Source organism: Symphalangus syndactylus, chromosome 20 (assembly GCF_028878055.3).
Source record: "Symphalangus syndactylus isolate Jambi chromosome 20, NHGRI_mSymSyn1-v2.1_pri, whole genome shotgun sequence".
Lineage (NCBI taxonomy): Eukaryota > Metazoa > Chordata > Mammalia > Primates > Hylobatidae > Symphalangus > Symphalangus syndactylus.
The window spans coordinates 35,524,854-35,539,526 of record NC_072442.2 but is presented as its reverse complement, the minus strand read 5'-3'; the positions used below and the strand labels follow the sequence as shown (position 1 = coordinate 35,539,526).

The window sequence follows — 14,673 nt, the reverse complement described above, 5'->3', positions numbered from 1 at the left end:
TTAGCCAAAGAACCAAAAAGTTCTCAAATAGTCCAGAAGTTAGCTAACCACTCCCACCGCGCTAGCGGCTCCCCAGACGGCCACTAGGTGTCGGGCAACGCTAAGCAATGGGGCCGGGGCGGGGCCGACCTCACGGGCCCGACTACCTCTTTAAGAGGCTTGGGCTGTCCCATCCCCGGCTTTGCTTTCCAGATCTAGAGGTGGGGTCCGCACCCAGCAATAACCCGGGTCTTCCCGCTCCGGATCCTGCCCCAATAAGCGTTGGACCGGGAGACGCAGTGCTCAGCATGGGTCAGCAGGGGGCGCAAGGACCCCGCCCCGCCGAGTCCGCGCCAAAGTTTCTCATCCTCCACCCGCCCACGCTCCGCGCCCCCTCCGCCGCAGCTCAGCACCCCCACGGCCCCAGCAACAGTCTAGCCCGCAAAGAGGGCAATCTTTCCTTATGAATCATCCCACGGCCTTCCTGATTGCTTCTACATCTTGGGCTTCAAATGCCCCGCTCGGCGCCCCCATCCCATCTTCGACGTGCTTTCCTCACTCTGCACCCAGATCCCCACTTTCCCGGCTGCGCGCTCGGGATTCTCTCTTGCACCAACTCACGCCGCGCTCCACCCTCACCTCCTGCTCCCGGGGCGCGTTCAACCCCAACCTCGCCCCAGGGTGAGCTCCCTCCTGTCTCAGGGCGCCGAGGAAGAGCCCTCATCATCTCCCTTCCATTCCCGAGTCTCCGGAGCATCCACGTCTCGGTTTAAGCCGCGGCCCCCGGGACCAAGCGCAAGGCGCGATATAGAGTATCCTTGCACTCCCAAAAGTTTGGAACTTACTGTCTTCGTCTTGGCCCTCGACTTGGCCTTCCTCTTGGCCGTGCGTCAGGAGGGCGGTGGCCGCTAAGAGGAGCAGGAGCCGGAGGTCCACAAAGCTGAACATGTCTAGACCCTAGACATGTAGACTCTTTGCGGCTGGGGAGGGGGTTAGCGTCCGCTCATGCGTGGCCTCACACTCCGCGTGCCTCCTGCTCCGACCCCGAGGAGAAACTCCCGTCTGCTCCGACGACTGGCCCGGGCCCCTTTTATACTGTCCTGATGGAGAGCAGGGAGGAACTCTGCCCCTCGGAGAGGGGGAGCCGGCCGCCCGTGCCCCAGCCAATCAGAGCTGCCTGGCCCGGCCCCCAATTCGGGAGTTGGAATGGAGAGGGGGAGGAGGAGGGAAGGGAGTCCACTCCACATCTCCCCCCTTCGCAGCTCTGCCTCCCCAGCCCCCCAGCCCAGCCTGGGCCAGAGGTGCTGTGGTAGGGGTGCAGCTGGGTCCTCAGAATGGCGTGGGCTAACCAGTGGGTAGGGGTGCCCCTCTGCTCTCTTCCTGGGACCTCCAATCTAGAGGAAGTAGAACTGGGGAGCTGGGTAGGGAGACTTCCAAAGGTGGAAGGGTTGGGGGTATTGGGGAGGGGGTCCTCCTGGCTGTGCCCCAGTCGCCCTCTGACTTTCCTGGCAAGAGCTAAGGGAGGGGCATAAAGAGGCCAGCTGAGGACCTCTCCAAAACAGGGGAAGCCGGGAATTAAAAAGATGTGCCTGTTTGGGGGTGTCTTCTGGTGTGGCTAGGGGATGGTGCTTAGGAATATTTGGGGAACAATTTACAGATTCCTTTCTAAACATTAAGAATCAGATATCTGAGGGAGGGGTGCAGGCAAGGGAGATTTAATTTTGAGGATGTCAATTCTTCTGCTGTGCTCCAGGACAGAATCAAATGCCTTCCTCCAAACCCTAGGCATGATTGAGAGACGGGGTGGGGAGGCTGAGGTGCAGGGTGAGAAACATGACTAGGTGGTCTCTCCAGAAGAAAGCTTTGGTGGTTGGGTGATGGAGCAGCCAAGGTAGGGGTGGGGGATTCTAGGGACACAGAGGTGGGGATTGATGCTTGCAATCCCCTAAAAATTCATTCCCCAAACTCTTCCGCCTCAGAGTTGGGAAGTATTTTTAGTGGGAGGCCTGTTACCATTGGTGACTTAGAGAAGAGTTTTGTTTGCCATGGCTATGGCCAGGGGCTGCTTAGAGACCCTCCTACCCAGCACAGTCAAACCAGAGAGAACCTGGGTGGAGGGAGGGCACTTAGCTAAAGAGGTATCTTTCTGGGAGCTGCATAAAGCCCCTTCTCCCGTTGTACCTGGACTCAGTGTTGGGGATGTATGGGATATTTTGGGTGTCTGGGTGAAACTTGCCTTTGGAGGTGTGGGATGGGCTGCAGAGGATGATTGACTTTATTTTAGGGGCTACTTCCCACTGCCTCCTCTCTTTCCTGAAAATCCTGGTCATTGCTCTCTGCCTTAGGAACCAGAGAGAATCATCTGTACACTCTGAAAGGGGCTGGGGACCCGAAGGACAGCAGGCTATATCTAGGGAAGATGCCTCTAGAACTCCAAGTCCTGTCTTCCTCCACGTCCCAATCCCCCAACAAGGCTCTGCCTCAACCCCAATCTACCTCGTCCTGAGAAACTCTGTAGGGCTGAGAGAAGGCCTGGGGGTCTCCTTGCAGTGCCCTGTTCATTTCTCTCCCTCCTGAGCAGCTCCCCACCCCCGGTGCTCCAGAGCTGCAAACGTGGAAGCGGGGAGTCCCGCCTCCCCCAAACCATCCAAGATTCCATTGCCTCCCCCCGCCCCTCTCCACGCCCTCCCCCAGCTGGTTTTGTGCAACGAAGGCAAAGGGGAAAAAAAGGGAACAGAAGGGGAGGCAGCCACGTCGGCTGGCCGTGGGCAGCCAGGATGAGCGGTGCGGGTGGGGCAGCAGAGGGAGACTGCAGGGGCTATAATTAAAGGGAAAATATAGAGTTTCCAGAGAGGCAGGGCTGGAGACAGCAATGGAGGGACGGACCTTCATCAATTATCCCGACCATGTGGCGGCAACTTGTGGCCCAGGGTCTGCCCCCGCCTAGTGCCAGCGACTGCAGGGCAGGACTGGGGGGCTGAGGTGCTGAGATGGCAGTTCTTGAACCCACCAAAGTCCTGCCCTCTACTGGGGGTCAGCTCCAAGAGACCCCCTCCCTAATAGGGGACAGGGGTCTTGTTTTTGGAGGGAACAGACATTTAGAGTGGTGGTCTAGGGCAGGGTGCCACAGGGCTTGGTAGTATGAGGGTTAGTGACCTGTCCACCTCCTTGCTTCTTGGGTTTTCGTAGTGAGAAGGGCTCCTGCCTGCAGCTCCCCGCCCCTCCCCATATGTTTCCTATCCAGGCTTTCCCACGCCCATCTTAAAGAAGAGTTGAAACCTCCGAGGTGTGAATTGGGAGTTGCTACATCATGGGCCTGGGGTTCTGAAGGATATTTGGGGATCCCTGGTATTGGGGTTTTGTGTACCTGGCGTGTGACAGCCACCTTCCCAATGTCCAGTTCCAGGCCTTCCTCCCAGGGGCCGAGGCAGACAGTTTCCAAGCATCCTTTACACGTGGCATGGAGCTGAGGCTCAAGGCCTCCCCTGCCACTCTTCGACTTAAAACGCTTGGCGGGCGCCCAGGCCGAAGATGTGTCTTTAATTTCTGCAGTATGACAGTGAGAGGAAGAATGTGCTTGGGGTCTCCTCCCAGCCTGGCTGGGCCTTCCTGGCCAGGACTGAGGGCTGCAGACTGGGGGGATGGGGGGTGGGAGGAGGAGGGAGCTTGTGCCTGTGAGAGGAGGAGACGCCACCTCATCTTTAGGAAACTCTGAAGCTCTGGCTTCTTGTGGAATGTAAGACTTTGTCCGGCACTTAAAGTGGGGGGGAGCAAAAGCCAAAATCTCCTCCCCACACCCCCAAGAAATGGTAAAGTCATCAGCAGTTAGGGAAAAAAAATTCCTTAAGAAGAAAAACAGAAAGAGGAAAGTGCTGAGCTCTGAGTTCTCTCCTTCTCCAAATTTCCCCAAGTGCCCCCCAACACCAAAGAAGGAGGGAAAAGGCCCCCATCCTCAGAGCTCCTCAGGCGCCCCATCTGGACTCCATGGTGTGGGACAAAGGAGGAGAACACACCTGGAAGAGGTAGCCCAGGTGTTGTGCACCTGGTGGGGGGCATGCACCCCTGCCCTGCACAGCCGGGTCACCCTTTCCAGCTGCTGCAGCCTCCAGCTGAGGTTCTGTTGCTCTTCCCCCAACTCCGATTCTCCAGAACGCTTCTCTGCCCCCACCTCTAGCCTTGGACTGATGATAGAGAGGAGGTTCCTAGGAGAGGGGCTGAGGAGAGAGAAGGGTGGGGTCTAAGAGTGGGGGTGCAGTGAGGACCCCAGGATGAAGCTCTCCATGAGTCTCTATTATGGAGCCCTGCACAGTTCCCGTTGAGGGAGCCTGGAGCAGAGTCTGGGGACAGATCCCGGGTGTGTGCAGGCCCTTCTTCTTCCCTTGCTTTAGCATTGCACAGTTGGAGCCCTTTGCTAGGTTCCTCAGCTTCCAGGTACAGCTCTGCTCTTCTATGCCTTAGCCCCAAACCCAAGTCCTCCAGCCTCCTAGGATTTCCCTCTCTCCCTTCCTCCCTCCCTCCTTCTTTCCTTTCCAGGGTTAGTGGGAAGATGATGAAGTAGGTTTTGTCCGTGCTGAGTGTTTGAAGCCTGTGAGACATCCAATTAGAAATATGGAGGAAACCCTTGGGCGCCTGGGTCAGGAGTTCAGAGGAGAGACAAATGTGGGTCCCAGGACGATGGCAACTGAAGCTGGGGTTGTGGATGGTGTTGTCTCAGAGAAAGCATGGAGGGAGGAGTGTGGAGGGGCTGGCACTGAGCCTCGGGGACCCTCAGGGTGTAAGGTCTGGGTGGAGGAGGAGAAGATAGGGCAAGAGTGGCCAGAGAAGGACGGCTGGGTGAGAGGGATTGGGAGGTCATGAGTGCAGAGGAAACAGATGGTACTAGAAGGAAGTAGAGTTATATGCTGCAGAGAGAACTAGTATGGTAAGGAGTAAAACGTTCCCTGGACTTAGCAGAATGGTGGTGATTGATCCCCACAGTGTGAGCTGCTGTGGTGGAGAGATGGGCAAGGAAGCTGGACTGGAGTGGGCTAAGGAGTGTGTGGGAGGCCAGGAAGCAAGGTCAGAAGGCAGTGACTGGGGGGAGGAGTCTGGCTGTGGCAGGAGTCTAGAGAGGCTTCTCTCCCCTGCTCTTTCTCTTTCTTTCCATCCTGGATCCTGCGTTCCTTTCAGGCCCCTGCATCCCTCCTCTGTCTTCCAAGCTACTTCGCTGCTTTCTCCAACCCCCTCTGCCTCCAGAGCTCCTTTTCTGGATCTCACTTGCCTCTTTTGCTCTCCTTCCCCCTTTCCTTTTCTTCCCAGGTGACCCGAGCCCTCAAATGTCCACAGCCAGGCCCAGCCTCCCCCTCATTCTCCCCTAGAACAAGCCCTCATTCCAGGCTCTTGAAGATGAACCTTGTTTTCTAGTCCTGGATGGATCCCACCCCATTCTCTGCCCCCTGCCTCCACCACCCCCACCCCAGTCCTAGGAGGAGAACTTGGGAGCTGGAGAGAGAAGGGCTGGGGGCATGGCCCCAGGTGACACGAGGTCTGTCATGGCCCCAGCTCCCAGGCCCTCTCCAGCCACCCCACCAGGTCCCAGCCAGGGTAGCTGGCAGCTTTTCTGTCACATCCCTCCCTGCTCCTGATGTCTGGAGGCAGTGTAGTTCTTCTTAAAAGTTGGCTTTGCGGGGCGCGGTGGCTCACGCCTGTAATCCCAACACTTTGGGAGGCTGAGGCAGGCGGATCACCTGAGGTTGAGAGTTTGAGACCCCAGCCTAGCCAACATGGTGAAACCCCATCTCTACTAAAAATACAAAAATTAGCTGGGTGTGGTGGCATGCGCCTGTAGTACCAGCTACTTGGGAGGCTGAGGCAGGAGAATCACTTGAACCCAGGAGGCGGGGGTTGCAGTGACCGGAGATCACACCATTGCACTCCAGCCCGGGCAAAAAAAGCAAAACTCTCTCTCAAAAAAAAAAAAAAAAGAAGAAGAAAGAAAGAAAAAGAGAAAGAAAGAAAGAAAAAAGAAAAAAAAAGAAAGAGCTGGCCCCATGAATTGATTGAATGTTTATACCTTTCTGGTTTGGTTCAATTCTGTGCCTGTTTTATCCCATTTACTTTTCTCCATTCCTTTCTTCCTTTCTTTTTTCTATTCATTTACCTTTTCTCTCCCCCACCCCCTAACCTCTCTGCCTTCAGATTTTTCTCTTCATGCATTTTTCTTCCTTTTCTTAGTTTTTTTTCCTTTCCTTTTCTTTCCTCGGTCTCTGGCCCATTGTCCCACTCCTTCACCCACATATTTTTTTCTCCCTCCCTCTCTTCCTCCCTTATTCTCTTCCGGTATCTCCTCTTCCCCAGTCCCCGGTTCTCTGGTGCCCATCCTGGGGGATGGTGCTCTGCCGGGTCTCCTCATGCTGTAGGCAGGCAGGCAGCCTTCGTGAGATGCTCCAGGGGAGAAAGAGCAGCAGCCATAGGGGGCGTGGCCAGGGGGGCGGGTGGTGCAGGGCTTGCATCACAGCCAGATGTCTGGTTGCCGTGTTGTGTTTGGGAGATAAATGCCAGGGTTCCTTTGAATCCTGAATTTAAATAAAAGAAGGGGGTGCTGAGGAGAAGCCTCTGTTGGGCAGAGGTACCTTCCAGATCTTGATCTCCTTCCTTGATACCCAGCCCCCACAACCCCCACTCCAGGTAAGCCTTGGCCACCGATGTCTCCTGTCTTCCGCTTCTGCCCCAGCCACCAGTTCTTCCTCCTGGCAAACTTCGGATTATGGAGTTTCAGGGCGGGTTGTTAGGCAGGGGTCCTGGCAGAGGGCCCCTTTGGACAGTCTGGCTCGGACACAGAAAGGATCCCGTATGGATAATATGACCTCGCCTTCTTCCCAAAAGCCACCCCCACCCCATTTTGCTAAGGAGCTATATTCATTTGCTGATAAATTCATGCAACAATAGTCACGTGCCAGGCACTTTGCTGGGTACTGGGCATTCAATGGTGAGCAGCACAGACCCTGTGTCTGCCTGATGGAGTTTGTGTCTGGTAAAGACACAGACAGCAATGATATCACATGAATAAACGTGGAGGTGCAGCCATTAAGGTTACTAAGGAGAAGAATGCAGAGCTTTGAATGGGCAGACATGGCAGAGGGTCTGCTCTAGTCCTGGAGCCCTAGGAAGGCTTCCCTGGGTAGGCTGATGGGAAAGGATAGGAGGCAGGGTGGAGAGTGATGGGACCACATACGCAAAGGCAGGAGGGAGCATGGCGAGTGCTGGATGCCCAAGGAATTCAGGGAAGGCCAGTGTGGCTGGAGCACCACAGGCAAACGCTGGGCAGGCCAGAGAAGCCCCATCATGGGTGTAGTTTGCCTCCTTTGAGCTATGGGCCCCAGCAGAGGGCCTGAGGCAGGGGAGGGTCACAATCAGGTCTGCATTTGTAAAAGAACGCCATGGGCACTCGATGGAGTAGGTACCTGCGGGAGGAGGGCTGTGGGCAAAGGTGGAGGGGCAGCTGAGAGGCTGCTATACTTGCCCAGGTGAGGAAGCCCCGGTAGGTGGGAGTGGAGACAGAGAGAAGAGGATGGACTTGAGAGCCCTTTGGGAAGCAAAATTTACAGGTGCTGGGGTTGGATTGGATGTGGGGTGGGGGTAGTGAGGAACAGGGATGACCCCGGGCTTCTGGCTGGGCAAGGACCCTGCTTGGGGGACAATATGCTGAGTTGGGTGCCTGTTGCCGGCCCTCTAGTTGATCCTATTCACTGAGTGGTTACTTCAGGCCTTCTGGGGCCAGCCGTGTGCTGGGGAGAGCTCTGGGGACAATAGCTCCTATTCTGGGAGAGTGGGGAGCCAGGAAGAGGAATAAAACACACACAAAAATGCCCCTCACTTGAGGCGGTACTGGCTGTGTGATTTTGAGTAAATGCTTCATCTTGGAACTTCATTTCCCCAGTCTGTGAACTGGGGTAGTAGTGAGACCACCTTGCTGGTCTATGTCTTGCTCAGTAAATGGAAGCCTCTAGACACAAAGGATGATGGGAGTGCCAATGAGAGATAAGGAAGGCTGCATGGAGGAGGTGGCTTTCCAGCCAGGCTTAGGAGGGTGGGTGACAGGGTTCAAATGCAGGGTTTAAATGGGAGGAAAGGCACCGCCCAGCCTGGGAAGCTTGACACAGATTGAGAGACAGACAGACAGACAGAAAGAGAGAGAAGGCCATGAGCAGAGGAAGATAAGGCTGGAAAAGCAGGCTAGGGCCAACTTCTAGAGGCCTGGGATTCTGGGGGAAGGGGTTATACTCAGTGGTGGCCATAGAGAGTTGGTGACTGCCTTTGAGAGGAGAATGGTTGTGATCCTTTTGCCGAGAACTCACCCAGAGGACTTATACCTTGGTGAGAGCAGAAGGACTCAAGTTAGAAGGCTGGGGCCCTTAAAGGGAGGGGAAGATTCGAGGAAAATATAGGTGGGTTGGGAGGAATTCATGGATATGGAGATGAACAAACAAATGGGGCTGGGAGCAGGTAAAGAGGTAGACCAGATAACCCCTCCAGAGTTGCGGTTTGACCTCTGCTGGATCCCAGAGCTTTAGAGTCTCTAGATGGAAATATCAAAAAATAAGAGACATTCTGCTGGAAGGAAATTTCGAGTTTATTCTGTTCTCCCCTCCTTGTACAGATTAGAAAACTGAGGCCCAGAGAAGGAAAGTAGCTGCCAGAGGTCACACAGCTGGGATTGAAGGATCAGAGGTAAGAACCCTGTGACACTTCAAGAGCCCAGGCGGTTGGGGCTGGGGAGCTGGCAGGGCCAGGGAGGTCACTGAGGATGGTGGTGACAGCATGACATGGGGATCCCACATAATCCCAGTTTGGACCTAGGAGGACAGCCCAGGAGAGCTGCTCCCCAACTCTTAGCTAAGCCATGTGGCCAGAGGGGGAAGGGAGCCTGGTGGGCAGGGAGGAACTGCCACATGGAAAAGCCTTGATGCGAACCATCTGGCCTGGGCGGGCGGAATGTGGGCTGCAGGGAGGGGAGGAGCAGGAGACGGGAAGGAGGCCATGGTGGGCGGGTGGATGGCGGGTTTGGGCTGGGAGTGGCCTGACCCGGAGGCCCCTACCTTCCAGACTGCTGCAGCCCAGATGCCTTCGCAGCCATGGCCTGGCCCATCCAACCCGCTGACCTCATTCCCAGCTCCCCTCCCTCGCAAGCTCCCCCCTTGCCTGCCACGTAGACTGGAGGCTTAGCTGCATCTTCGCTGGAGGGAGGAAGAGCAGAACACAGAGGCCCTGAGCCCAGAGCTCCGCTGGGTCATGCTGGCCTGGGGAGAGCAGCTGTGTTCCTCAAGCGCCCCCCATGACCAGGCTGGGCCTCAGTTTGCCCTCCTCAAACCTGAGGCCCAGAAAGTGGAGGGGACAGAGGTCATGGGAGAAGCATGACAATGAAGTGGGTTGGAGTGGGTGAGAATCAGGTGGGGGCTCTCAGGTCATTGTAGCCATCCCCCTGCCTCCTCAGGGCAGGAGGGTGCTAGGATCAGACCCAGAAAGGGACAGGGGCAGGCCATTCCTCCTCTTTTCAAGCGTTCACAAGAAGAAGAGTTCCATGGTGGTCTAGGAGGGGGTCCTCTGTAAGATCTAGTCTTCTTCCTTCTGCTGTGTGAGGACCACAGTATGTGGCTAGGATGAGGTGGGCGATACACTGTCTTCCGTCTCTCAGCTGCTCTCAGGGACCTTTGCTTCAATCCTGTCTCCAGGCTCTGCCTCTGACCCCTGCCTCCCCCTCACTTTGCCTCCCTGCCCCCCAGGGTCCTGGGTCTCCAGCTGCCCCAGTTGAACAGGGGGCTGTCCCTGCGGCTCTCAAGGCATTCCGGGGCTGTGAGTCATTGGGAATATCTGTTCTGGCTGCAGCTTCCCTCTCCTGACGTGGACCCTCTTTCTCCTCCTCCCCCACAGTCAGGGAGAGGGTGCCCCTCCCAGGCAGGGGGCTCTGAAGTGGGGGAGGAAGCCACAGGCAGGCCTGGGATGAGGTCTTGCTCCCAGATTGCCATCGGAAGGGGGCTTTGAAGACTTGCATGCCCCTCACCCAGATTCTACCTTCCCATGGCAGATAGAATTCCCTGACTTTCTCCCATTTCCCAGGTGGGGACACTGAGGAGAGGCGGGGAGGGGAGGGCCTGAACTTGGGTGGGCCCAGGTTCACCCACTCCCTTTTAGGGCTCAGCTTTCTCAGACTGGGAACCTGCCCAAGCGTCCTTCTGAAGGGCCCTCCCCGCATTCGAGGCTGGATCTGGCAGAAAAGCTGGAGAGGCTCTGCTGCCCGCTCCAGGGATGACACGTCTCTGCTGGGTGGGGAGTCCACGTCCGCAGAAAATGGGGAGGCCACGTGTCCAGACCCTTCCCGCAGAGCCCCTGTGCCCTGCAAGGCTGCCTCCCACCCCCCTCCTCCTCTCCCCAGCAGCCCTGGCTTGCCCCCTCCCTCTGACCTCAAGAAATAGCTGGGGGGTGGGGGGAGGGGACACTGAAGGGAAGACCAAGCTAGGAAAAGCTCCTCTCCGCCCCCTCCCAGCATGTCTGGGCATTTCACTGCCCATCAATGAGCCTCAGTTTCCTCAACTGGAAAATAAGGGGGATGAACAGAAAAAGTCTCCATCCATGGGTGAGTCTATGATTCTCTCTGCACTGTCAGACAGACTCAGGCACTCATACCCACTCAAACCCACCTGCGCTCTCACACACATTCATTCATTCACGCATTCACCGATGCACACTTACACACACACCTACAGGCACATGTGGCCCTCTGCCTATTTTGGGTACAGCAGATCCCCACAGTTTCTGTTTCCCTCTTTTTGACAGCCCACCATTTCTTCTCTCACTCCAATCATACCTCCCCCAGCCCCCACCCCACCCCCTGTAGTCACCTTCTTTACATTTTTCTACTCCTGGTTCTCCCCCTCTTGAGGTCACTGGCAGGGCAGTGAGATTTGAACTTCAGAGTGTCAGACCTCTGACCTTGCCAAAGACCACTCTGACTATCCCCTAAGGCTCCTTCTGAGTTTTGGGTGGGAGGGAGTCTGAGTGAAGAGAAGAGAGCTGAGAAAGGCTGGTTCTTTCCTACCCAACTGGGGACCTGCAAAAGGGTGCCCTTCACTTGTCTTTCCTGAACATTATGAACATTCGCTTTCCAACAAAATCTGTCCCACTGACATCCGGAGGCCTCCTCTGAAGTGTGATCATTTTAGCAGCTTGCCCTGGCTGTTGCCCCAGGTTGCACCCTTCTAGGAACTTCCGCCTGAGGGAGACTGGTCAGAGCTCAGGAGGGACTGTTCCAGGGGATGAGATATCTGCTGGCCAGGAAAGGCGTGGGAACTGGGCAGCGGAGCACACCCTCCAGACCCGGCCCAACTTCAGAATAACAACAAATGATTGTGCCAGGCTCTGCCGTAAGCACTTTACACCTTTGTACTCCTCCAAAAGCCCTCTGAGATGGGTGCTCCAATTGTCTCCAATTTCAAAGGAGGAAAGAGAGGCACAGAGAGGTCAAGTCAGTAGCCTGAAGTCACAAAGCTAGCAAGTGGCTGAGCTGGAATTCAAACCCAGGCAGCCTGGCTTATCTGTTACTCCCAGCTGGTCCAAGGGACCCAGGATGGTCCAAGGGATGCCCTCCCCCTTCATCTAAAGAAGTGGCTATTTGCACAAACAGGTCTCCATCTGTGTGCATGCCTGGAAAAGATCACAGGATGACGTGGCTGGAAACTGACCACAGGCACCACCAGTAGTTGGAAAGATCAGAACAGAGCTGCCTCCCTCCCTTTTGCTGAGGAACTATTGTGAGCTGACCACACCACGCATGACGTCTCATTTAATCCTCACAACAGCTCTGGGATGTCAGCCTTAATACCTCTATTTTATAGCTGGAGAGTCAGAAGGGCCGAGGCGTTGCGCAAGATCCCCTTTCTCGAGCTCAGAAAGAACCCAGGTGTCCCGACAGCCAGATCAGTCTTCTCTCATTGGTCCACATGTCCCCTATTTCCAAATCTACGTGGCTTCTAGACACACACAGCCACATACAACAGACCATGCATAACGTTGGAAAGAATTACAGCTCTTGGCCGGGCGTGGTGGCTCATGCCTGCAATCCCTGCACTTTGGGAGGTCGAGGTGGGTGGATCACCTGAGGTCAGGAGTTCAAGACCAGCCTGGCCAACATGATGAAACCCCATCTCTATTAAAAATACAAAAAAAATTAGCTGGGCGTGATGGCGGATACCTGTAATCCCAGCTACCCAGGAGGCTGCGACAGGAGAATCGCTTGAAACCAGGAGGCAGAGGTTGCAGTGAGCTGGGATCGTACCACTGCACTCCAGCCTGGGCAACAAGAGCAAAACTCCATCTAAAAAAAAAAAAAAATTACAGCTCTCTGTAGTGTTTGAAGAGGCACCTTGCACCTCCTCACTGACAATGCCCCAGGAAGGGCTTATGCCCATTCTGTTGTGAGGGGAAGCCCCTTGCTGGGGCTCCCCCCTGGCTGGGAAGTGGTAAAGCTGTGAATCAATCCCATATCTGCCTGGCCTGGCCACAAAGCTAGAGCTCCTCCCACCTTCCAATACCACCTGCCACCCTCACTATCACCAGCCCAGAAGCACCCCCTGCACACACTATATCCCCAGTGAGCACAGATGCATGTCACAGACAGGAAAATCACACTCGTGTAGTACCTGTACGACACAGGCTAAGGGCTTTTTCGTGTTTCCTGTGTGCCAGGCCCTGTTGTAAGGTCCGTGTAGGCATGAGCTAGATGCAAGGCCACAACAGTCCTAGGATGTAGGTTCCTTTAATATTCTTATCCTCATTTTACAGATGAGGAAACTGAGGCTCAGAGAGGTTAAATAATTTGCCCAAAGTCACACAGCTAGGAAGTTGCAGAGCTGAGATTCGAACGCAGGCTTTAACCACTGTGCTATGGCCCATTCTGTAATATTGATTGCATGCTACTCATTCAGTCAGTCATCAACTATTACTGACTGCTGTGTCATGCCCAACTCTGCACAGGCCCCCGGGATGGCTCTTCCCTGCCCCCTCCTCCTGACCCAGCCTGGTGTGTAGCACATGGTAGATGGGGGCTGTACCTGCTCTCACTCTCCTTCTTTTCCAGAGATCCTCCTTCCCCGCAAGCTGGTGCATGTGGATTTTGGCTCTGTTTGCCTTTGACCCCTAGTGAAAGAAAATACTGAGGTAACGCCTGACTGGGGAGCATGGACACAGGGAGATGCAAATAGGGTGCCAGCTGGGGCCAGGGCAGGGGTGGGGGATAGGGTGGGGAGTGAGGGGAGGTCTGGGAGCAGGAATCTCTCTTCGCTTCTGCCTGCATTTTAATCATATACTAATATCTATTCTTTTTTCTTTTTTTTTTTTAGACGGAGTCTCGCTCTGTCACCCAAGTTGGAGTGCAATGGCTAGATCTCAGCTCACTGCAACCTCTGCCTCCCAGGTTTAAGCAATTCTCCTGTCTCAGCCTCCAGAGTAGCTGGGACTACAGGCGCGTGCCACCATGCCCTACTAATTTTTTGTATTTTTAGGAGAGATGGGCCTTCACCATGTTGGTCAGGCTGGTCTCGAACTCCTGACCTCAGGTGATCCACAGGCTTCAGCCTCCCAAAGTGCTGGGATTACAGGCGTGAGTCACCGTGCCCAGCCTCATATTTATCTTTATCACTCCACTTCAGATCTTCTTCCATATATGGCTCTGTGTGTCTCCTGTCTTTCCCTGTCTCCTCACTGCTTTTCAGCTGGTATAGACCCCTGTGGGGACAACAGATCAGAGCTTGGTCACCAATATGGACATCTATGTCTGAGCAGGGCCCACTCCCCGGGGGCCCATCAGCTCCATCCCAGCACCCTTTACACTGGCCTTCTCTTCACGAAGGACCACAGGTCATCCTCAAGCCTTCCTCCCAGGCTCTCCTTGTCCCTGAATACTAATGTCTAAAGGTCAGCCCAGCTACCACCAGTGTGCATGTGATGTGTCCCATCTCCCCTTCAGATTGGAGAAGAAGCTGTGTCCCTCCCATCAGACAGAGGGTCTCCTTAAAGGTAGGCATTGCATCCACTCATTCAGACAGAGAGCTCTTGGAAGTCAGGGAGTGTGTCTTCCATACCAGATTGGGGTTCCTTGAGGGTATAACGTAGGTTTTCCCATCAGACTAGGAGCAGGCCTGTGTCACCTCCTTCCTCTAGATTCTCCTGGTCTCCAGCTTGGGCTCTGCTGGAAAGAAGAGGAAGTATTTAGCAAGGATGAAGGTATGATGCCCTCCCCACCATCCATCTCTCCCTCCAAACCTGTTCAAACTGGAACTTTAACATTCACCCCCAATCCAGTAAGCTCAACTTCCTTGAGTCCCTCTTCAGTCCTGTCCTCTCTTTCCCAGGTGGGTTCTTACTTCCCTGAGGCAGCCAGAGATAAGAAAAGACTGGAATATGAATATCCAGCATTCCACAAAGAATCCTACAGGCAGAGATATTGCCCAATCCCCAGTGCCTCGCATCCCAGCTCTATCCAAGATCCAAGCTTGATATCCTCCTGAAAGACTTCCTGAATCAGGTCACCAACATGGACATCTGAACTTCAAGAATCAGGTCACCATCTTTCTTCTCATCTCTGGATGTATTTGGAGCTCATTTGTCTGACAGTTTTTGAATGCTAATTTTTTAAAATAAACTTTTACAATTTGAGTTTAA

At 54.8% G+C, this 14,673-nt stretch overlaps 1 protein-coding gene and 1 long non-coding RNA gene across 2 annotated transcripts in view; one reads left to right on the top strand and one right to left on the bottom strand.

Annotated features, from left to right (window-relative positions):
* The window catches only part of COL1A1 (collagen type I alpha 1 chain), a 16,416-nt gene extending 15,371 nt beyond the window's left edge, over positions 1-1,045 (bottom strand). Inside the window, exon 1 of the mRNA XM_055257144.2 lies at positions 825-1,045. Within this exon, the coding sequence (XP_055113119.1) occupies positions 825-927 (103 nt within the window). The 5' untranslated portion in view covers positions 928-1,045. The remainder of the gene's footprint in view (positions 1-824) is intronic.
* The window catches only part of LOC129470441 (uncharacterized), a 15,422-nt gene extending 749 nt beyond the window's left edge, over positions 1-14,673 (top strand). Inside the window, exons 2-6 of the long non-coding RNA XR_008653233.2 lie at positions 8,618-8,688; positions 13,091-13,170; positions 13,862-14,028; positions 14,173-14,235; positions 14,364-14,673. This is a non-coding gene — a long non-coding RNA (uncharacterized lncRNA). The remainder of the gene's footprint in view (positions 1-8,617; positions 8,689-13,090; positions 13,171-13,861; positions 14,029-14,172; positions 14,236-14,363) is intronic.